The following is a 24,701-nucleotide window of genomic DNA, read 5'->3' as shown; positions in this document are numbered from 1 at the left end:
CAGGTAAGCCTGCATCGTTAGTCGTAGGGGTGGGAATCACCAGAGGCCTCACGATACGATACTATCACGATACTTGAGTCACAATACGATAGTATTGCGATACTAAATATATTGATATGCTGAGTATTGCAATATTAATATTGCGATATACTGTATTGCGATTTATTACCTTTTTTCAACTGCAAAGTAAAACTTTGTCAACATGTTTTATCTAATAAAATAAAGTTCAGTCTGTTCATCTCACTTCAATCATTTTTATTGCAGAACATGGTATTTTCTCAAGCAGACAGATGTAAACACTAATCTGTGTTGCATGTACCTGACAAACTGAACTGTTTGTATTACAGTCATATTCCAACTTAACTGAATGCACATGTGTGTGTGTGGACTACGGTACTATTACAGGTATTGAAATTAACAATGCAACTTCCTTATACAAAAAAAAAAATCTTTTAAAAAATAATTATGAATAATTAAATATCGATACTTGGCGTCCCTGTATCGATACAGTATCGCCACGCAAAGTATCACGATACTACTACGTATCGATTTTTCCCCCACCCCTAGTTAGTCGCGAAAGCAAATTAATCTGTCCACGCTGAATTAAACCCTCTATTTTCCTCAGACATTCCTTTTTTTGGATTTATCCATGGTTAGCTTACTGGGGGGTCGGAAACTCAAGATTAGCCACTTGCAGACGGCAGGGAGAGGCGCGGGGTGTGAGTGACATACTGTATATTTTAGTTGATATTTTATAATATTTTTTCATTTCAGTGTCACAGTATGACATTGATCTCCAAAATAAGAGAAAAAAAGAATAAGGGAGCCGCAGCTGATTGGCTAAAGAGCCGCATGCGGCTCCGGAGCCGCAGGTTGTTGACCCCTGGTCTATCCCATCATCTGGTGCAGTGGTTAGTCTGTCCCATCATCTGTCGCAGTGGTTAGTCTGTCCCATCATCTGTCGCAGTGGTTAGTCTATCCCATCATCTGGTGCAGTGGTTAGTCTATCCCATCATCTGTCGCAGTGGTTAGTCTATCCCATCATCTGGTGCAGTGGTTAGTCTATCCCATCATCTGGTGCAGTGGTTAGTCTATCCCATCATCTGTCGCAGTGGTTAGTCTATCCCATCATCTGGTGCAGTGGTTAGTCTATCCCATCATCTGTCGCAGTGGTTAGTATGTCCCATCATCTGGTGCAGTGGTTAGTCTGTCCCATCATCTGGTGCAGTGGCTAGTCTGTCCCATCATATGGTGCAGTGGTTAGTCTGTCCCATCATCTGGTGCAGTGGTTAGTCTGTCCCATCATCTGTCGCAGTGGTTAGTCTGTCCCATCATCTGGTGCAGTGGTTAGTCTATCCCATCATCTGTCGCAGTGGTTAGTCTGTCCCATCATCTGGTGCAGTGGTTAGTCTGTCCCATCATCTGGTGCAGTGGTTAGTCTATCCCATCATCTGTCGCAGTGGTTAGTCTGTCCCATCATATGGTGCAGTGGTAAGTCTGTCCCATCATCTGGTGCAGTGGTTAGTCTATCCCATCATCTGTTGCAGTGGTTAGTCTGTCTCATCATATGGTGCAGTGGTTAGTCTGTCCCATCATATGGTGCAGTAGTTAGTCTGTCCCATCATCTGGCGCAGTGGTTAGTTTATCCCACCATCTGTCGCAGTGGTTAGTCTGTCCCATCATCTGGTGCAGTGGTTAGTCTATCCCACCATCTGTCGCAGTGGTTAGTCTGTCCCACCATCTGTCACAGTGGTTAGTCTGTCCCATCATCTGGCGCAGTGGTTAGTCTATCCCACCATCTGTCGCAGTGGTTAGTCTATCCCACCATCTGTCGCAGTGGTTAGTCTGTCCCATCATCTGGTGCAGTGGTTAGTCTATCCCACCATCTGTCGCAGTGGTTAGTCTGTCCCATCATCTGGCGCAGTGGTTAGTCTATCCCACCATCTGTCACAGTGGTTAGTCTGTCCCATCATCTGGCGCAGTGGTTAGTCTATCCCACCATCTGTCGCAGTGGTTAGTCTATCCCACCATCTGTCGCAGTGGTTAGTCTGTCCCATCATATGGTGCAGTGGTAAGTCTGTCCCATCATCTGGTGCAGTGGTTAGTGTGTCCCATCATCTGTCGCAGTGGTTAGTCTGTCCCATCATCTGGTGCAGTGGTTCGTCTGTCTCATCATATGGTGCAGTAGTTAGTCTGTCCCATCATCTGGTGCAGTGGTTAGTCTGTCCCATCATCTGGCGCAGTGGTTAGTCTGTCCCATCATATGGTGCAGTGGTTAGTCTATCCCATCATATGTCACAGTGGTTAGTCTATCCCATCATCTGGCACAGTGGTTAGCGCTGTTGCCTCACAGCGAGAAGGTCCTGGGTTCAGACCCCAGCAGGGGGCCTTTCTGTGTGGAGTTTGCCTGTTCTTCCCGTGTTTGCATGGGTTTCCTCCTGGCACTTTTCCATTGCCCTTGACTAAGGTAGTGGTCATTACAACTGGAGTTGGTCCCCGGGCGCTGCATTATGTGCATGGGTCAAATGCAGAGAACGAATTTCCCCAAGGGGATTAATAAAGGCTCAACTTAACCATTTGGTTGCTGAAAACGTAGAACTACGTTTCTGTCGCCCGATCGTTGAGTGCCGAAAACGTAGATCTACGCTTTTCTCACTGTATTTATTTTATTCGCTATTGCCATTCATAATTCAGCGGGGCCTTCGGCCATTATTGCACCCCGTTAGAAACGGGTTAGTTTCTCTTATCTACCGAGCTGCGGCGTGGAGGTGGGTCCTAAACACTCTGACAAAACACACGCTTATAGGGATGGTTTGGACTACTGACCCCGCCCGCCGGTTGAAGTGCAATGCCCAACAACGTCGGAGACAGGATCGCTGTGGATAACTGGAATGGCGATGAGATCATAGGATTATTTTTTTCAGAGACCAGGTAAGGACATTATATATGAAGGCTTGCGTTGATCTGATATTTATTTCTACCGCGATTGACGCTATCTGTGTTTTATGTGTATGGCTCTTTGCCGTTGGGTTGCAGGAGGGGGGGTAGGTGGCGCGCCGGTCTAAACCACATTGCATGCGTGCACGAGGAAGGATAATAATGATGGTCTAGCGTTGATTTCAGGAAGATCCGATAATCAGACGAAAAATGACAACGTGTTTATTGAATTACACAAAAATGCTGTTTAATCGTTTTTTCCCTGGAATTACTCAGAAGCAACCAAACTATATTCATATATCAATATATATATATATATATATATATATATATATATATATATATATATATATATATATATATATATATATATATATATATATATATATATATATATATATATATATATATATATATATATATATATATATTCAAAACGGTATAAAATGGAAATATACGGATGAAAAAATTATCTGTTTTTTGCACGTTGACCAGAAGCAACTCACTGAGACTCAACGGCGTTATTAGACCCATAGCAATACTATAAAATATAGCTTTAGCTCTACAAACTACAACTACGTTTACATGGGGTTAATGGACGGCAAGGAAGGGGTCACTTCCCGGAAGGGGCGTGGCACTCAATGTGTTAACTTAACTTAACTTAAATCTATATGCTAAACTGGCTTATATGTCTCGTAGTGTTGACAATATCACATCATCAGAGGATGTGTGTCTCTGTTCTGAAAGTATCCACGGGGAGGGTTTATTTTTTTGTGCTCCCAGCATATCTGTTGCACAGCTTGCATGGATTTGTTCTGAGTGCATCTTGAGAGCTGAGACTACACCGCCAAACAAGCCTATAGCGTCAAAGGACAAGCGACCTGCTGGGAAACAAACAGCCCTGATATCTGACAAACGGGGTACGTTCGTGTGAAACGGTGTTGCCTGCCACGAGTTTGAAGAGAACAACAACTAAACAGAGACAAGGGCTGCCTCTGTGTGGAACTACATTAGGCAGCAGAGAGGTTCAGTGCATGTATTCAATTGAATATAGAGGTGTACAACTTGAATATAGAGGTAGACTAATTGTGTTTGTTTTCACTTTATTTACTTTTGTATTTCTGGCAGATTGGTTAATTTAGTTCACTATTGTGTTTTTTGCTGTTTCTTTTATTTGATAATTGTAATTGATAATTTATTTGATAGTGTTTTATTCTTTTTTACTTTTTCATTTATTTATTCATTTGTTTTATCTTTTATTATTCATTCCCCTTGTCTTTTTTTATCTACCTTTTTCTCCTCCCTTTTCTGTGATTTTTCTCCCCATCCCAATTTACCTCTCGTGCCAATTCTCCCTCCCCTGTCCTGATCGTTGCTTGCATATGCCCCCCACTGGCCGGTTGTAGGGAGGATAGAAGCCTTGCATCACATGTCCCCTCCGATACATGTGGAGGCAGCCTGTCACATCTTTTCACCTGCCAGCGCGGACTCTCATTTGGCGAGGAGTCACGTGTAGGAGGCTCACACTGCCCCCGCCATTTTCCTGACTTTGCTGTGCAGGCGCCCCAACCGACCTGTATGAGTCGCTGTTCACAACGACCAGACTACCACCCTTCGACTTCCCACCCGCTAACTCTGCTAATTGTGTTAGTATGACGGCCGGCCCAAGCCGGAGGCAACGCCGACAGCCGGATTCGAACCCGGTGTCTCTTGCGTTGGTGATGAGCGCAATGTCCAATGCGCCACCCAGCCGCCTTCATTCCCCTTGTCTTATGATTTAAATGATTGAAAAGTTGTGGTGAGGTTTTAACATAAGCCCTGATGGGTTTCTTACCTCACCTGCACATCCACATAAATATTGTATTGTATTGTATTTGTATTGTGTATTTGTATGTTTGTTTGATATAGACAGTGCATGGGCAAGACCTTCAGAAGGTGGACATTCATATATCTGGCATTGTCACTAACTCACACTTAGCCACTCTGCCCCTACTGGCAGCTCACAGCCATGGCACTTTGTGTCATGTAACCAGTTCAATCTATGCAACAATGCTTCACATCTTTGACACTGTGTGGCCTTGTTCTGTAATTTTTTACAGTAGCTCTAACCAAAAGACAAAAAACTGTATTTTTTACTGAGTTCAACTAAACTAAGTAGCTAAACATCATCTATTACGTACAGTAAATATGTATAGTACTTAGCTAAACATCATCTATTACGTACAGTAAATATGTATAGTACTTAGCTAAACATCATCTATTACGTACAGTAAATATAGTACTTAGCTAAACATCATCTATTACGTACAGTAAATATAGTACTTAGCTAAACATCATCTATTACGTACAGTAAATATGTATAGTACTCAGCTAAACATCATCTATTACGTACAGTAAATATGTATAGTACTTACCCGAACAGATTCCAAGTCTGTAAAACCGGAGCCTTCCATGTCCACAAAAGTCTGAAATACAGAATTGCAATCGACAAAAATGTCAGACAAACCTGATCTCAAACCTTATGAAACCTGATCTCATGCCTTGAAATATCAGGCCCTGCTTCAACAGGATTGCCTTGTCTGGGTAAACGTACAACTCTTTGTTCATTATTTACGAAAAATAAATGTACACTGTTTTTTTCTGCTCCCCAAAAAATAATGGTTCACCCAAGAGCCTCCATCACCAGTCATGTGTTCCATATGTAAGATAAGGGGTCAATCTTTGCAGCCTCCCTTTAAAAAATATTACAATGGAATATTCTCTCCTTTACTTCCTGACAGTGGCGAATATTCATGGAAGCCAAAAATATGAACAGTAAAAAAATATTTATACATTTAAAAAAAAAAAATTATATAGTTTACAATAATAATTTAAAAATCATTATTTTTCATCTCTGCGTTATAATATTTTTTTTAGAATGTTCTCCCTCTTCTCCTTCTCACTCTCTCTAACACTCTGTCAGACTCATTGAGGCAGGCTGGCAGTCACTATGTGCTCACTGCAGCTCAGGCTGAATAGAGAACATTTGCAGAGGGGGAGGTGTCTTTTTCTAGCGTCCTGGTCGCGTCTATTCTTATCCTAACGCATGTTTGCTTCCGTGTTCGCGTTTTGCGCTCTGATTGGCCACTGACGTTTCTGGTCGCGCCAATCGTGTGACGGCAAGTTCTTTCGCCGGTTAAGCTTAGGCACTCTTTCGAAGTTGGTTAAGGTTAGAGTTTGTCTTAGAGCAGGGCGATAGAACGCCAGCCCTGATTCCAAACTCTAACCGTAACCAACTTCGAAAGAGTCGCCTAAGCTTAACCAGTGATAAACTAGGTTAGGTAGTTTGCTGCTGGTCGAGGCGGAAATGGGCGCGTCACGCGATTGGGCGCACATGTCACATGACCAGAAACGTCAGTGGCCAATCAGATCGCACCAGAAACGGCAGTGGCCAATCAGATTCGCAAAAAACGTGAACGCGGAAGCAAACATGCATTTGGATAAGAATAAGATAAGGATAAGAATAGACGCGTCCTGGTCCGTCCACATTGTGGTTGGTTGTGGACTTCACAACCAATTATTAGCCAATAAGATTTGAGCTTAATAAAGGGGTTGGGTTAATGTAACACGGGGCCGTCTGGCTGCCAAGTAGTCTAGCGTCTTCAAATTTGCCGCCCTGGGGGTGGGCCAGTCCAGAACGTTTCCACCGATTGACTAATCAAATCACATTAAAAGCTAAACATGACGACGTCATCGCCTCGGCCTCGCGGCCACGTTCGAATCAAAACAACAATACGATTTAGGCTGGAAGGAACCCTGGAGATAGCTAGCTAACGTTATGTGAGTCTAAACAAACAGCATTGTTTGATTGATTGAAATTCGGATTCTTCTCTCGGATTAATTCATTGAGGAGACCTGAAATTCGCTCAGCTGCAGAAAAGTTTAGGAGAATACCTGAATACCCACAGGACTTGGAGAACTTTGTGGACGAGTTGCTTTACTTTACTTAATTTGGACCAAGGCGCGTCAGCTGCAACAATAACCTAATACCTAATAACCTAATAACTTTTCATAAGTGATGCCGCTGTGTGTGTGTGGAGCCATACTACTGTATATGTTCTGCTGTGTCATATCATACTGTGTTATTGTTTGATGGGGCGCCGACTCGCCGAGTCATACTGTACATGGTCTGCTTGTGTTTGATGGGGCGCCGATCGCCGAGTCATACTGTACATGGTCTGCTTGTGTTTGATGGGGCGCCGACTCGCCGAGTCATACTGTACATGGTCTGCTTGTGTTTGATGGGCCGAGCCATAGGCTACTGTATACATGTATGTTCTGCCATGTCAGCAATATCTTGCAAGACGCTGAAACGCTCCGACGGCGACATCAGGCCATTCATTAATTTCAACCTAGAACCTAAATGATCTCTCTCTCTCTCTCTCTCTCTCTCTCTCTCTCTCTCTCTCTCTCTCTCTCTCTCTCTCTCTCTCTCTCTCTCTCTCTCTCTCTCTGTCTCTCTGATTTATAATCTAACCAGACCTCCTGCAGGCAACCACTGTGTGTGTGTGTATTGTGTTGTGTGTGTGTAATATTCAGAAAGAGAAGGAGAGAGAGAGCGAGGGAGGGAGAAATATATTATATATATATATATTATTTGGCTTAAATATGAAAATAATTTATAAAAAAAAAATTATTAATAAAAAACATAATGTACATATATTTTTTTGGCATCCTCTGTTATTTTACCCACGTGACGCCACTGCTTCCTGACTTGTTTGAAACGAGGCCTGACATCTGGCAGTAATGATAGCAGACGCTGTGGAAATACCCCAACCGATCAGACTGTGCAAAGTCCGCTAGCTTTCCAACCATGTTATTTGCGCTTCGGTTGCACTAAACAGTTGATGCTGTGAAGCGTTTTGCATGGCGTCACCTACGCTACAAATCATTATTATGTATCCCGCAGGTCAAGACTTAATGCATAATGCATGACCGACACCAACGTGTTTGTAACTGTATCCATCTACTTGCGCTAATAGCATGTGCTTATCACACATTGCACGAGGCGTTCTCTTTGGCCATTTCAGAAGTACAGTATAGTATGCACTATACCTCATGCATGACACACATTTACTGAATCAGGGCCTTAATGCAATACTCTTAGTCAGTATTTACAAATAGTTTAGAATAAAGTATGCCTCATTTTGAAGTTCATGATGTACGTGGAAAAAGCTAATTCATACTTTCTAAAAATTAAAGTGAGTGCAGTGCATTTAGATGATGCTGTTCAGTTTGTCCCACTTAGGTTTGCCGCAATTTCTTGAGTGATTGCACAGTTACAAGGTATGAATACCAGATAATGAGACACTATCAATAACTATAATTGCTTGCCTGGATAAATAAAAATGCACAGCATCTGGCTGTGAAGTAATTAACAAATCAAATGAGTACCCACCCCCCCAAAATAAAAATAAATGTTTTGTTGAACAAGCTATGGATACAAGGATATCTGAGATATGGAGATTGACTTACCGATCTGGATCCTGGTCCTGGGGGTCCGGGTGGACCTGGGAGCCCCCTGGGGCCGGGGGTGATATCTCCGGCATCTCCCTGTTCACAGAACAACACATCAGCCTGATTTTTACATGGCCAGCCAGGGCTCAGTAGGATAGAACATTCATATACAAGAATATCACAAGAATAATCACTCCATGAACATTTCAGGTTTCAAATGATCTGGCAGTTCTATTGGGATGGTTCTATTGGTATAGTTCTATTCAGATAGCCTATTCTGTAAAGTTCTTCCGTAATGAACTTGAAACAGCTCCATCACTGAATGATGTCATTGAGTGCGTGGGGGGGACGGGACATCGTACCTTGTCTCCTTTGGTTCCAGAGTCGCCTGGGGTTCCTGGGAAACCTGGAGGTCCGACGGCGCCCTACATTGAGAGATCAAAATGTTATATCGGCAACGTAGGGTGCCATGGCTCCTGAGCCGTTCAGCCATTGTGTAATGTGATGTGTGCCTGGTGCCAGTGTATGGCAGCCATTGAGCCTGCGTAACCCAAGGTTGGGTGATACCAGTGGTGGTGAAGGAGGCAATTTCCACCCTACATTGTGGGGAGCGCTTTGAGTGTCTAGAAAAGCGCTATATAAATGTAATTAATTATTATTATTATAATTATTATGAAGCTCCCACAGGGTAAAGCTATAATCAATACCTATTCATACATAAGTGATGTTACGGTACATCGCCCACATGGTTATCTTGGTTAGCAAATAACAGGTTTTTGAAACCCAGACAAAGTCACACCACAACTAAACTTACTGCAGATCCATCTTCACCGGGATCTCCCTGTGGGGTGAGAAGAGAGAGGACAATCAGAAAACAAAAAAAATACACTTTTTCTCCCATTTTTTCTATATTTTATCCCATCCCAATTTCGTATCATCCAATTCAACCCTCCCCTGTCACGGACGCTGTTTCTTGCCTCCCACAAGCCGGCTGCAATGTGGACTAAGTCATACATAGCACAAGTCCCCTCCGGTACTTGAGGTAACAGCAGTCGCATCTTTTCACCTGCGCAGCTCGATCTCTCAGTGGCGAGGAGTAACGCGTGGGAGGCTCACGCTGCCCCCGACGCCTGTACCCGTTCCGCAACTGTAAGTTACTTCCGGGGTAGGCCTGATTGGCCCCAACAGGCACGTGACGCGGCAAACTCAGGACGCGCAACGAGGCTGCTGAGAGCTGTCGCGCGGAAATAGGCTGTCTATTGCCATTCTCTAACACAAACTCTAACCTTAACCAGCTCCTTAACAGCGCCTAAACTTAACCGTTCTAACCTTAACCAACTCCGAAACAATGCCTAACCTTAACCTTAACCTTAACCATGCCTAACCTTAACCATAGAAAGAATATTGCCATTCTCTAAGACAAACTCTAACCTTAACCAGCTCCTTAACAGCGCCTAAACTTAACCGTTCTAACCTTAACCAACTCCGAAACAATGCCTAACCTTAACCTTAACCATGCCTAACCTTAACCGGCGAAAGAATACACGTTAAAAAAAAGAATCACGTTAAAAAAAAAAATTTGATGGGATTCGAACTTGTCAACAACGGACCGCAGGACCGCTGCTCTGCCAGGTGAGCTGAAGCGCCGAATGAAAATCATGGCGGATTTGGGCGGTTACATAATTCCGCAAGCTCTGCCGCTCCGCTCCGCGGAGCGTGCCGCGCGGCAGAGAAAGTTGCGCGTCACGTGCCTGTCGGGGCCAATCAGGCCTACCCCGGAAGTAACTTACAGTTGCAGATAAGCTATAAGCGCCCCCGACACTTCCTGATTCTACTGCGCAGGCGCACCAACCGACCTGTAGGAGTCGCTGTCCACAACGCCCGATCCCCACCCATCAGTTTCCCACCCCCTAATACGGCCAATGTGTATTAGTACGGACGACCAGCTAAACTGAAAGCAAATGTGGAGCGCTGGGCTCGAACTGACGAGCCCAGCGTCTCCAGCATTTCATGGCGAGCGCCTTGCCCACTACGCCACGTAGCCGCCCTCATTTGAGCTTAATTTAAACAGCATTTAAAAAGGTAAATGTTGACATGTACACCACTGTGGCTGGCTACTGACCGGCTCTCCATCATCTCCTGGAGTTCCCTGAGAGCCTGCGGCACCTGGTGGTCCGGTTGGTCCTGGGGGTCCGGCTAACCTCTGCACCACCGAGCCGTCACCACGGTTCACTAGCTGGGCCGTAGGTCCCGGAGGGCCAGGGGGCCCCGGTGGACCTGAAGGACCAGTCTCTCCCTTGTTCCCTGGGTAGCCAAATCCTGCGCTGCCCTGTTGAGATGTGACCATCAGTATTGATGTTATCTAAAGCCTGATTCATAATTCAAAAAAGAAGACACCATTCGCTCCCTTTTGACCTTGATAGTTACTTTTTTTCTTTGTGGGATGAATTTGCGAGGTCACCACAAGATATGTGAAATAGGCACAAACACACATTTGTCCAACTACTAGCAAAATCGAGGATGCGGTCGACTGACCCTCCTCCACACACAGCTGAATGTACAGGCTCATGAGTGTGAAGTAGCCACTCACCACAAAACAACTGCTGCTGTCTTCAGCGAGTTGCAAAAACGACCATGCTCAGCACCCCATGAAAAGAGAACTCAAAACGCCCACCCCCTTAAACAAGTAGGTGATATTCTTTCCCTACAACAGAACCACTTAATTTTGAACCATCCTTCACCAAACAATAATGCTGATTTATTTTGTATATAATCTCACGCACACATCCAAAGACTCTAAACCGTTTGAACTCACATTAATTTAGTTTGACAGTTATTGAGAGTAAATTAGTTTGAATATGACAGTGATGTCATCGGGGACATTGAATCCTTGTCGTGTTGTGTTAATTAAAGCACCATTAAATCATAAGGTAGCAGTCCCTATATGACAAGGTATTGCTATTTTATCGTCTACATAATTTCATGGAGCTGTAATTAACACAACACAAGGAGTCAGTGTCCCCAACGACATATCTGGTGGCCATTATCAAATTCATTCACTCTCAATAACTGTCAAACTAAATGAATGTGTGAAAAACTGTTTAGTTTTTGGACGTGTGTGTGTGTGTGTGTGATTGTGTGCAAAATAAATGAGCATTGTTTGTTGGTGAAGTGTCCCTTTAAGAAATAACAACTCTTCCATTTTTGACTAGTCAGGACCAGAGTTTTCAAGTCCAAACTGAGCCTGGCGGGAGGTGGTGAGACCTGCCAGATTCAGCCTGGCCGCCTCAGGCAGCACCGGGTCATTTCATTATCTATCTCTCTCTTTGTTAGAGTGCCGGATGCAACACCATGTGCTAGCTATGCATTGTAATTTGCGATTAATCACGATTAACTATGGACAATCATGCAATTAATCAGATTAAATATTTTAATAGATAGCGTGACAATCCGCTGCTCTCGTCCACCCAAGGACTCCTCATGAACTGCCCTCTGCTCCCATCTTGTGGCCTGTTGCCGTTACTGTCAGTTCTCGTCCTTAGCCTTTCCTGTCTAGTTCATTGTGTTCATTCATCTGTTCTCTGTCATGTTCATTACGTTCGTTATTGCTCCCTGTGTATCTGCTATCTGTGTTGTTCCCCTGTCTAGTCTAGCACCCTGTCCCCTGTGTCTGTATCTATTGTTATTCAGTCCTGTCATGTATTCTAGTCTGTCTGTAGTTCCCAGGGATTAAAGCAAAAGAAAATCTTAAGGGAGCCTACTTGTTTCGGTTTCATCGATAATCCAATGTACAGTTACCCCCCCTTCCACCCAACCCCCCCCACCCACCCAACCACCTCCAATGTACAGTCCCCCGCCCCCTCCACCCAACCTACCCAACCTCCTCCAATGTACAGTTTCTTCGTCAAATGTATATACTCTTTTTTAGACTCTTATTGTATCACAAACAATACTGTATTTGTAAATAATAAATGTATAGATGTAGCAGTATTGTCTATCTGTATGTCATGTATGTCATATATGTTATGATGAATTGAAAATGGGGGGACCCTGATGTAAACAAGACGAAAGTCTTTCTCTGGGCCCCGTTCCATGTACGTGGTTCAACTAAGTCGATCAACATGTCCATTATCCAGCTTCAGTTAACCCGATGTTCAAAGCCGGGATTTTCCTGTTTCACAAAGGAGGATTCAGTCTCGTTAACTCAAGCCAGACTTGAGAGTCAGGCTCAAGTCAGGCTAGATGCGCGCTCCCGTTTTAGGTGGAAAGCCAGCACGTATCGATGGCAGAGACCCTGATTCTCAACGGCATTGATTGATTAATTGATTTAAGACTTTATTGACAGATTGCAATAGGCTCAATCGCCTCGCCGACAAGTTAAATGCGTTATCTATAGGCTAATTCTAAGTCCCTCATTACCTCAATCAATCAGATTATATTTCTTTAAACTTGCCTGCTGGATTGAATAATCAAATGAGATCTTGCTAGCGAAAATTATTAGTTAACTGTTATACAGAATTACGATACGGCTCTCTTACCCATTGATTGATGTATAGTCAATGTTTTACTTATCTTCTCTGTGGTGTAACGGGTTCTTCTTTTGACTTTCACACGGACGACCGGGGTTCAAGGCCCTAGTCTTTTCCTTCTTTTTGCAATATAGGAATAATTCAATTTGGTGCACGTTGAGAGCTATATAAAGAATGACATCCTCAATGCATGTAGATTTATAATATTTTAACTTAAAACCAGGCTACTTTGGCGTATAATCATTAATATTATATTCAAAAAAATCATATTGGAAACACGGGGATTTGAACCCCGGTCGCTGAACTGGCAGGGATGAGCACTACCGCTGGGCCACTGGGCCAGATGGGATAAATTCATTGTTTATACATTAATGAACGAGAGACCCGTGTTTAGAATATCCGTTGTTTTGAATGAAGTTTATCTCTTTATCCTCATTAATTAATGTGACGTCAACGGCTCATTCAATTTCTCAAATCCGTCAAACAGCGCATCTCATCAGACATCTTAATCCCAGTTACAATTAAAATAACCACATCATGTGTACATCGCACGAGCGAGCGCCACCGTCGCCACGGTATATATAACGTGCATTATTTAGGACAAAGTGAATTTAATATCAGCATTTTGGGTCTATTTTACATTTCAAAAGCCCCCTCTGGAAGAATGGAGCACAAAAACGTAATTCAGAATGGTATAATGCAGATCGTAGACTGTGGGAATAGTTTCAGGAAACGGGCTGTCACTTCTTTGCGGGGGCGTGGCGATAGTTCAGGCTAACTTGAACTTGAACTCTGCTTTCGAGCAGGCTCAAACTTTTGGATATGTTGTCATGGTGATTTGGGAAATCCAGGTACATGAAATCGGAAAGTTATCCGACTAACTCGGTTATCCCGGTACATGGAACGGGGCCCTGGTCTGCATCCCCTTAACAATTGTGTGTATTGAGCTGTACTGTATTGTACACATTCTACAATCTGTTAATAACAATCAATCAATCAATATTTAACAGATTTCAACTTGTAATAGTAAGTGTATGCTATTGTTCTTGTTTTGGTGCTCTTTTGTTTCGTGTCCCAGTTGGGTTTCTGGTCAGGTTTTGTTTGTAGTCTGTTTTGCCCGCGCCAGCTCGGCTGCACCGTTTATGTTCCTGCTTCGTGTATCGTACTTTTGCTACTGCCTGAAGTAAAGCCTTTTTCATTGTCACCGTCGCCCCCTGCCTCGTTCCTTGCTCACTGTCCAGCGTTTGGGTCCTACCCCCCACACACTCCTAACCACCTGATTATAACAGAAAGTCTTAGCATGTCTCCATTTGGGTGGTTTTCCACTTTAAGCCATGGAATAATTCAAAATGCCCATCTCATTGGCAGCCTACACAGGAGTGGACAAGACTAAGATTAGAAGATAAGAAGAGGACATAGTGATAATCCAAATGATTAAATATTACACATACAGTAGCACCTTTAAATTTGCCAATTTGTTCTAAATGTAAATATAGTTTTGGACTGCAAATGTATGCAGGAGACAAAGAGGAAGCCTACAAATGTTTAACTATGTAAAATAAATCACTTTTATGCACAGAGACAACTACAGCAACAATATCCTGGACCTACACAGTTTTAATATTTAAAGGAACACGCCAACTTTTTGGGAAATTTGCTTATTTGCCATCTACCCTGTCACTCCAAATACGACTCCAAAACGTTCCTGTAAACATGTTGTGACCTGTGTATTTACCACATGAAAAAAAAATTATTAGGCATTTTCGTTTTCTAAGCAGATATATAAAACATTTTGGCCGAACCACTGCTGTTAACCAGGAAACGCGCTTACATTGAGTGAAGTGGATATCAAACAGGGGTTTTCAGGTGATGTGTGAAATACATTACACTAATAATATTTTTTTCTCCACGTGGTAAATACACAGGTCACAACATGTTTACAGGAAAGTTTTGGAGTCGTATTTGGAGTGACTGTTGGGAACTAGGCTACACTGGCACACCTACTTCCAGTGAATGACGCTAAGCTAGGCTAACGGTGCGGCTGTTCCCTAGCCTAATGCATGCACAGAGAAGAAAAGGGTATGTATCTGCTTGTATATATAAATAATATATAAGCAAATTTCCCAAAAAGTTGGCATGTTCCTTTAACGTGTTCGCTCACATGTTTAACGTGTTCCTTTAACGTGTTCTCTCACCCTGCTGTGCTGTTCTGCATACACTACTAACAAGGTGACACCTCTCCTATCTCTCACCCTGCTGTGCTGTTCTGCATGCTGTGTGCTCTAACAAGGTGACTTCCTGTCCTTTCTGTCTGCATGCTCTAACAAGGTGACTTCCTGTCCTCTCTGTCTGCATGCTGTGTGCTCTAACAAGGTGACTTCCTGTCCTCTCTGTCTGCATGCTGTGTGCTCTAACAAGGTGACTTCCTGTCCTCTCTGTCTGCATGCTGTGTGCTCTAACAAGGTGACTTCCTGTCCTCTCTGTCTGCGTGCTCTAACAAGGCCCAGTGTGTTACTGCACAGCAGTTCCTGTTTGATTTTCTGTAAATAATGGACTGGGCCATACTCTGCTCTCACAAGCTCAGTTCGGGTCGGGTTCGAATTTGCAGACCCATTGAGACTTTTAGTTAGGGCAGACAGAGAAGAGAGGGAGGATGGATGAGAGGGTGAGAGAGAGACAGATTAGAGAGAGAGGAGAGAGAGAGAGAGAGAGAGAGAGAGAGAGAGAAGAGAGAGAGAGAGAGAGAGAGAGAGAGAGAGATAGAGAGAGAGAGAGAGAGAGAGAGAGAGAGAGGAGAGAGGAGAGAGAGGAGAGAGAGAGAGAGGAGAAGAGAGAGAGAGAGAGAGAGAGAGAGAGAGAGAGAGAGAGAGAGAGAGAGGAGAGAGGAGGGGAGGGGAGGGATTTATTAACTGAATGTCACCATGTGAGTTCATGGATATCAGAACAAAGAATGTATACCTAGCGTATGTATACCAAGAGTCTTGGATGAAAAAGAAAGAGAGAGACCATTCAGAAGTACCTTGAATCCTTTTTCCCCGTTCTCCCTGTAAAACATTCAAATGTGATGTCAGTGATGGACATTAATTCCATTAGTTTAGAGTATTATAAGTATAATAGTCCATAGTATGTTTAACATCAAATGGCTCAGTAGTGAGCAACAGTCATCATGTAACAGACATTTCATATTACTTGGCTTTACAAGAATAAACACATGTATTTATTGCTGTTAAAGCCTTTGAAATACATACTAAATAGTTGAGGATGTTACCAAGCAATAATGCAGGAAGAATGGGGTACTGATATAAGGCCAACTTAAAGGAATACTACACAATAAGATGCCCTGGTAGCACTTTATAATAACACCCTGTTATAATACATGTATAAGGTATTTGTAGATAATGAACTAATCATGAACAAACCATTTATATACATTCATAAATTATTATTAAATTATTTATAACTATATTTGTATACCATTTACAAAGTATTTATAACGCATTAGTGGATAATGAACTAATCATGAATAAACCATTTATATACATTCATAAATGATTATTAAATCATTTATAACTATATTTGTATAACATTTACAGATTAGTTCTACATTATTTATAACTCATTATCAACATTGTTTGTACTTGATTTGTTCATCATTAAATAATGTTGTTTAATGTGTAGTAACACATTTGTAGATGCTTTGAAAAATGGATATGAAAAAACGACTATACTCCATTTATTTGTCATGTTCAACAAATTATTTGTTAAGACACACATAAAACATCTATAAATCATTTGCAGATGCTATCGTGGTGGCCAATCTAAAGTGAAGCCTATTCATCATTAACAAGTGTCTTCATCATTAACAAGTGTCTTCATCATTAACAAGTGTCTTGGGCGTTTTCACACCTGTAGTTCGTTTGCTTTGTTCCGATTCAGGGAGACACAGGGACTATAATGATACAATGTTGCACTTGTCCCTTAGTTCGTTTGTGTTCACACGGCTGTGTTAACAGCGGACCAAAACAAATGCACGCGCGAGCAAACTGTCACTCATTGGTCAGATTTTGGGGTGCCCCCCCCCCCCTAACCCTGAATCTCAGCGTTACATTGAAATCGGGGAGGGGAGAGCGGGGGGAGCAAATGAACGAATGTGGATGAGAGCCGTGATGTAAGTGGTTGCAGATACGGCTGTGGGGGTGCTGGAGACGTGATCGAATAGACTTGTATGCGCCAGAATCTCCTGAACACGACGCGAGCCATTCCTAATCGATCAGAACCATCCCCCATGCACATGCGCAGATTGCCCACGGATTGTGATGAACGCACACCCGCCCTGGACTGTTCCATCCGAGGGGGGGAGCTTCGGTGGCCAGTGTCCTTTCAGCCAAACAGGATAATGAAACAATGATCCCACTAAATGACCAGACGCGTCTTATGGCGACATCTACAATGACCTCATTGAGTCTCCAGGTAGACTAATGTTTATATTTCAGTGCAGTGGTCTGTAGCCACTCACACTGGCCACCGAAGCTCCCCCCTGTGATGGAACAGTCCAGGGCGCGTGTGTGTTGCGTCATCATGCAGCGCGTATACAGTACGGCAAGTGAGTTGTGTCGGTTTGTTAAATCGATTGCATTCTCACAGCATACGAGTCGCGTCGGGTTCGTTTGGAAGTGTGCCCGCTCGGTCCGCTTGTTTTGTTCCGCAACAGAATGCGATTGTTACAAATATAGTTATAAATGATTTAATAATCATTTATGAATGTATATAAATGGTTTGTTCATTATTAGTTCATTATCTACAAATACCTTATAAATGTATTATAACAGGGTGTTATTATAAAGTGCTACCGATGCCCTTTTCTACCTGAAAATCTGTATATTTGGTCCATGCTATGGTATATTGTTTCAGTGGATTTGGTCCATGCTATGGTATAGACTATTTCAGTGGATTTGGTCCATGCTATGGTATAGACTGTTTCAGTTGATTTGGTCCATGCTATAATGGTATATAGACTGTTTCAGTGGATTTGGTCCATGCTATAATGGTATATAGACTGTTTCAGTGGGTTTGTGTTGCCAGTAGCAACTTGGACCCAAGTTTACTTTCTGCTGCAGTGATTGCTGACAATAGCTGACAGGAAACTAAATGTGTAGAATGTGTATGTTGTCAAACTGAAACCGTCTATAGTGAAATACATCAATCCTAATGAATGTCTTTACATTACTGAGCATGGTTTTATAGGGAATCATAGTTTGTTGTGCCCTCTAGTGGTTAATGTGGTCAAATAGCAAACCTGCAAGTAAAAAAGGCAGCGTAATAGTGATTGGGATGAAACCAGGGGGCGTGTCAAAAGCTTTCAGCCCACCCACAATGTGTACTATGTCATAGATGTAAAAAAAATAAAGGGGCACATCGCCAAACAAAACAATGCTGATTTATACGTGGAGGCACTGCGCCTCCGCTGAAGACCTCTGGGGGACACCCCTGGTGTGTGGTGACCTAGTAAGCGCTAGCAACCTGTGTACTTCTTTGACTTTGAGAGTAGGAGTGAAACGTGTCCTAACCTTCCCTCCGCGCACTCCGCCTCGTGAGCTGGAGCCAGACCCCGACTCTCCCTTCGGCCCAATGGGACCCCTGTCTCCCTTCTCTCCGCCGTACCCTCTGTCGCCCCTCTCTCCTTTAGCCTCCGCCGACCCTGAGGAACAATGAGGACAATGTTATTCATGAAAAGACCGTTCGGTGATGATTAATGATCCGTATCCCGTATCCCAAACAACATGCAGAGCGTCTCCAGGCCCAGTGGAAAGAGGAAATTAATTTCGTTTTTTGTTTGTTGGAGAGAGCATCCCAGAGTGAACGGGTGTAATTTATGGGATGTGACAAGGTTTTAGAGGTAGCAATAATTGAGTACAAAGTCCCCAACCTGCATGCATCCCTGGAAATATTTCATGGTTCGACCCACTCTGGCCTACAGGAAAAACCTTAACACTGGTCTTTCATTTGCCTCCACAAGCAAAATGGCAAAATGGCGTCTTCAGCCATCCTAAACAGGCTCCTGAGCATTGTTAACATTACAAGAAACTTTGCTGCAAGAAAACTACAGTACCCATAGCACCCAAGCACAGTACCCATACACATACACGCATACAAATAAGAACACACACAGGTTAACATTCAAGGTATTGTATCCCTCTAACCCCACTCACTACCGCACTGGTGTAGAAGGTTAACCTTTCACTAAATCAAATCAAATCAAATCAAATGTATTTGTAAGGCCCGACAACACACGTTAATGTCCCCATGGGCCGGACATGTCTTCTTTAAACAAGTCAAGAAGAAACATCACAATAAATCAAGAACAAAACAAAAACACCATAAAGTCCAAAAGATTTTTAATAAATAAAATATGCAACACTCCCAGATATACCCCACGCGAAGGTAAGGAAAAACTCACTAAAACCTAGCAATAGGAAAAAATGCACCACATGCAATGTGGAGGAGAGAAACCTTAGAAGGGCCATTCAAGGGGGATCTCCCTTCTTAGATGTCGGTGATAGTAGTGTTGCAATAAAACAGGCAAAACTGTTGGTAAGCATGCACTCATATGTGTAATGCTACCGCACTACAGAAGGTTAACCTTCTGTAGTGCGGTAGTGAAAGGGTTAACCCTTTGTAGTGTGGTAGTGAAAGGGTCAATCCTTTGTAGTGTGGTAGTGAAAGGGTTAATCCTTTGCAGTGTGGTAGTGAAAGGGTTCAACTCTTCCCAAGAAGCAAGTTGGCATTCAGTGACAATACTACTGTATGCAGCTCATAGTTACTTGAGAAGCCAAACATCAAGCTCCAAGCACCGTTGACATGCACAGTGAAAGGACGGCCATTGCCGTGTTAAAGGAAAATTCTATTTTCAAAGACATTACGGTTGGGATCACCATAAAAACAAAACAAAAACGTTAACCACTTCTCCAGAACCAAACACCCAATCAATGCCTAATACAGCTTGACATGCCTCGTTGTCCCAAAGGAGACACACTGAAAATCAAGGGGTGCACCTCAATAATCTGATTTCCGCTCTGTGCTTCTGTTTCCCCTTCTCCACTGATTCATATAACAGGACAGTGGCCTCAAGCAGTCCTCAAAAAAAAGTTTCTTACAAAGTATGTGCTCTTTGTGCATTGCAGTCTATTAAAGAAACTTGAAACTTGAAGTGCCAATTTTCCATCCCTCTACCTTAAGTGTATACTAATGGTAATGGTTCAAAAACCATTGCACTGATGGATACATGCTCATACCTAAACTGTTCTTTTGCAGGGTTCCGGCTCAATTTAGGCCATTTTACACAACATTATGGATCCATTTCAAATCTGTACCGGATGTTTCCAGGAACATTACTCAAAGAAGTGAATGACATTTTATTAAAAATAAATTCAAGGTAAAAAAAATCTGTTTCCAGGTTTATCTAAGATATATGGGAACTTATGTTTTTTCATCTGTGGCAGGGACTGACAGTAGAGGAAACTTAGTGAGGGGGTAGAGAGTCAGGAGCTGTTAGATAATGCCACGGAGAGCTAGAATTATAAGAAAAGGACAGGTCACAGTCCAGCACTGGGAGAGGCTTACAATGTGGAATGAGAGAAACAATTTCCACCATCACTGAGCCATCCTCTTTATTATTCTAGATTGAGACCAAGGCTAATATATTGGAGGCCAAGTCACCAGTAAGCCACCCAATGAGAGATGGGGGTACGGCACATGCTCAGATTGTTCTTGTGAAGTGTTTGCGGACCAAATTGAATGGAGATGGTGGACAAATTGTGACTGCATGTATGTTATACCCCAATGATAGGATGCGATATCTCCTCCATTTACCATCCTTGATTGAAACCAGGAAAGCTGGCTTCTGGCCACTCCTACGTTTGTGAGGGCCAGATTGTGAGGGGAGCTCCCTAGCCTGAGGACAGAAAGTGCACAGAAGGGGAAGAGAGGAAAGCAGACGATGTGTGCATTCCCTTGTGTCTGTCTCTCTCTCTCTCTCTGTCTTGTTTGTCTCTCGTTGACCCACCTTGCAGTCCAGGGACCCCTGGCCTGGACTCCACAGACACCTGGCGAGAGTCACTTACTGGACACAGCGCAAAAGACATTGTTACAAAACTCTCCAGATTGAATGGTGATTTACTGTAAGTCCACAAGCATCATCCTGGCCCACCAGCACTGACAGTAGGCCACGTCCCTAAAGTATTGTGGCATTTTCAAAAAGGGATCATGATATGTCCATCGTTTTTTTTGGAAAGGATATGTCCAAAATGATTATGGAAATACCATCGCTATCATGGTTTAAATTGGTATATATTATGCCATAGTATTATTTAATTACAGAAGTGGTACCATGGCGACACTTTTACCATGTCAGCATCATGGTACAGGTACCATGGTACAACAAAAATTACCACCAAACTACAATTTTTTTTTTTTTTAAGAAATGTCCCCTTTATTACTTTAGTTCTCCCAAACTTGTCATTTAGTCAAGTTGATCTGCTTTTTAGGATTTTCCACTTTTTACTTCAGTGCTTGGGAGGGTTCTGTTTCATTGGAACTGGGGACATAGTTTATTTTTCTTTATAGTTGTACTCGATACTTATGGACTCCTTTACTATGGAGCGGAACCCAAAATGGTCCATGGGTCTTCTGCACGTGGCTCCCCACATGACAACCATAGTGATCTGGTTGTGATATGTTCCTGAATTCCACAACAAGAAAAAATATCAATCACTTATTTGGGTCCCTGACTTTAAGAGAAACCAAGAGCCAAACCATTCACCTAGACAGGATGAATATATTAACATCCTAATTCATGAGCTCCTCCCCCAAGGATGGCACGACTTAGGGAGAAGGTCAACATTTTCAAGTTAAGCCTGTGATTGCGGTGTCATTATGACATGATTATTCAACATGCCTCCACAGAGGGAGTTGAACATCCCCACAGACTGCTATCTTCCATTTGCCCACTAGATGGAGACTGAAGCGTATACATCCGTATATACAGCAAGCACAGCCTCTATCAGAACTCTACAACAGTGCCGTCATGAACTCCAGGATGAATAGGTTGTGTATCAGTAGTATTTGAAAAGTGGGACTCATACTGGCTTTAAAAAAACATAAAATATCAATCATTCCTTTAATTTTTGAAACAGCAGCGTGGAGTCTGAAAAACATATATCATATCTTCTTTTATCAATCCACATTTTGATTTGACCTTCCATTTTAATCATGGAAATGGTTCAATTGGCCATTCAAAAAGGTCATGATCCAATTCGATTTTTCCAGCACTCGTTATTTCAGAGTATTTTTGCAGGGAAACTCACCGATATCTTCCTTCCTGGTGGTTACTGGTGGCTGCTGAATTGGCCGAGAAGATGGGGGTGTCGTCTGCAGAAAAACAGGCGTGCGAGATGTTAGAAAACACTTTCTCTTCAAATCTGCCCTCAAGGAATTGAGTACAACCTGTAGACGCAACCTATAACCAAGTAGGGCTTGTTAATCTGTAGACACAACCTATAGCCAAGTAGATCTAGTTAATCTGTAGACACAATCTATAGCCAAGTAGAGCTTAATGTTGTCAGCATTGTGTTACCATTCAACTGTGCTTATGTTTTTTGGATGTCTGCGCAACAGTAGCGGCTGGTGCCGCTGGTGCCTTGTGGGTCGCAGTTCACGTTAGGAGGTCGAGTTCAAAATGTAATGCTCTGAGATGCTCTGGAGCAATCTCTCTCTCTGTCTCTCGGATCAATCAAATCAAATAATTAACACATGTATGTTGTCATTTTAAACAACTCACCATTCATTCATTATGCATCAGCAGCAGCTAAATTAATGTTATAGTTCACAACACAGCAGCGCGTTTTGAATCGCTAGCCTATTATGGTCTCAGCAAGCACAGTCAATACTTTTTTCCGTAGCCGCATTTCGCGGAGACAGCTGTGTATAGCGAGAGAGAGAGAGAGAGAGAGAGAGAGAGAGAGAGAGAGAGAGAGACTCACTGTTTAGTTGAAACGTCCAGGGCAGGAGGGCTTGATAAAGTGTATAATCCACTGTTGATGTATTCCAGACCACTGTCCACTGTGTCCAGACTGCATCCGCCATATAGCTTGTTAGCCAAGTGTTAGCTTGTTAGCAGTTAGCACCACACAACACAAGTACATTTCTTTGTCCATTTCCGCGTCGAACAGACTGCAAACTACCTGGCGTTCTATCGCCATGCTCTAAGACAAACTCTAACCTTAACCAACTTTGAAAGAGTGCCTAAGCTTAACCGTCTAAAGAACTTGCAGTCACGCTCTAAGACAAACAGCTGCATCTCACAGCAACACAACTATCTCTCTACCACCAACCTAGGAATAAGCTAGAATTGGAACATTCGAAATTGGATTCGGCCAATCAGAGATCGTCTCCGCGAAATTCTGCTACGGAAAAAAATACTGGCATCGGCCAATCAGAGAGCGAAAATGCGGCTACAGAAATTCTTGACGCTGCTGCCTAGACTGCTTCAAATCGCGCCCGGATTCCAACATAATAGTCATATTTCAACACACAACGCGTTACGCACTGATTGGCTGCGACGGATACAGCGATCAAACCGTGACGCGCACTCAGAGCGCCATCGCGTCTAGCCCGGGCCGAGAAATACAAAAAAAAAAAAAAAAAAAAAAGAGTGAGTCACTTCCTGTTCAAGAAAACGAGTATTTTTTATTTTATATAATAACGTTATATTGTGCATTGGAAACACAAACATACTTAAAATGAGTAAATATTATTAATTTTAAACATGTTTATATTATTTATAGGGCTATAAAACAAAAAACAAAAAAATTATTTTTCTTGTTCTCTCATATAACCAGGGCAGGGCCTGAGGGGGGGGCGGCGCCCGAGCGCCCCTAGTGGCGAGCCGCCACTGCTGCGCAACCAAAGCTCACAATCATTACTGGACACAGCCTCCACAGTCACGGTACTATCATTAAACACAGCTACTTCAACGTGGGCGTTGTGAACAAAGAAATCATTGAAAGCTTGTTCAGGAGTTTTCACTATGTTGTTATTGTTCTCGGTAATCAGCTAATCATTGGCAGACATCTCAGGTCTAGCCGCCATTATGCAATTACATTTGGCTTCATCTTTAGTCTAAACAAATCAAATGTATCCATGTTTTAACATGTTCACATTTCTCTCTCCCTCTTTCATCGCCCATAGTTAAAAAAAATTTATAAAATAAAAAGCTATTATTACACAGCAGTGAAGTTTATGTTTTCAGTACATTGGCTGACTTACTGTAACAGTGGATATAACACTGTTATATATAATTAGACCTGATCTGATCTCTCTTAGTAGAAGGTTTTAACATATACACCACATTCACCATCTTTGTTTTACAGAGTAAATACTCAAAAGAGCCAGTCAGTCAATTCATCATCTCAGATTCAAAATGACAGTTCATGTTACATTGGGAGTAAAAAGGGTCTTGAGATTCTGCCACCAAGTCGGAGATCACAGCTATTATGTTATGAATTAACCTCAAATAATGTGTATTTGTATGTGACCTGAACACCACACATAAATATCTAGGACTCAATAACTGCTTAACACTAATGAAGAGTTGAATAAAATGTTTTATAAAATTGGCTGGTAAATTTTTTCGCTCTTCACAATCCCTGTGTGTGCGTGTGCACACATGTGTGTGGGTGTGGG

The 24,701-nt window shown here is 42.7% G+C and overlaps 1 protein-coding gene across 1 annotated transcript in view; it reads right to left on the bottom strand.

The window, feature by feature from the left end:
- Positions 1 to 24,701, bottom strand: part of LOC311226002 (collagen alpha-1(XVIII) chain-like) — a 107,125-nt gene that overhangs the window by 51,267 nt on the left and 31,157 nt on the right. The window contains exons 6-14 of the mRNA XM_084311384.1: positions 22,325 to 22,388; positions 21,025 to 21,081; positions 18,483 to 18,660; positions 15,982 to 16,006; positions 10,556 to 10,762; positions 9,248 to 9,274; positions 8,796 to 8,858; positions 8,452 to 8,529; positions 5,352 to 5,402 (exon numbers count right to left, since the gene is read on the bottom strand). Of these exons, the coding sequence (XP_084167510.1) occupies positions 5,352 to 5,402; positions 8,452 to 8,529; positions 8,796 to 8,858; positions 9,248 to 9,274; positions 10,556 to 10,762; positions 15,982 to 16,006; positions 18,483 to 18,660; positions 21,025 to 21,081; positions 22,325 to 22,388 (750 nt within the window). The remainder of the gene's footprint in view (positions 1 to 5,351; positions 5,403 to 8,451; positions 8,530 to 8,795; positions 8,859 to 9,247; positions 9,275 to 10,555; positions 10,763 to 15,981; positions 16,007 to 18,482; positions 18,661 to 21,024; positions 21,082 to 22,324; positions 22,389 to 24,701) is intronic.

This window comes from Notolepis coatsorum (genome assembly GCF_963971535.1).
Source record: "Notolepis coatsorum genome assembly, chromosome: 3".
NCBI lineage: Eukaryota > Metazoa > Chordata > Actinopteri > Aulopiformes > Paralepididae > Notolepis > Notolepis coatsorum.
Note: the sequence above shows the minus strand (reverse complement) of the source record. Positions and strands in the feature narration are given on the sequence as shown.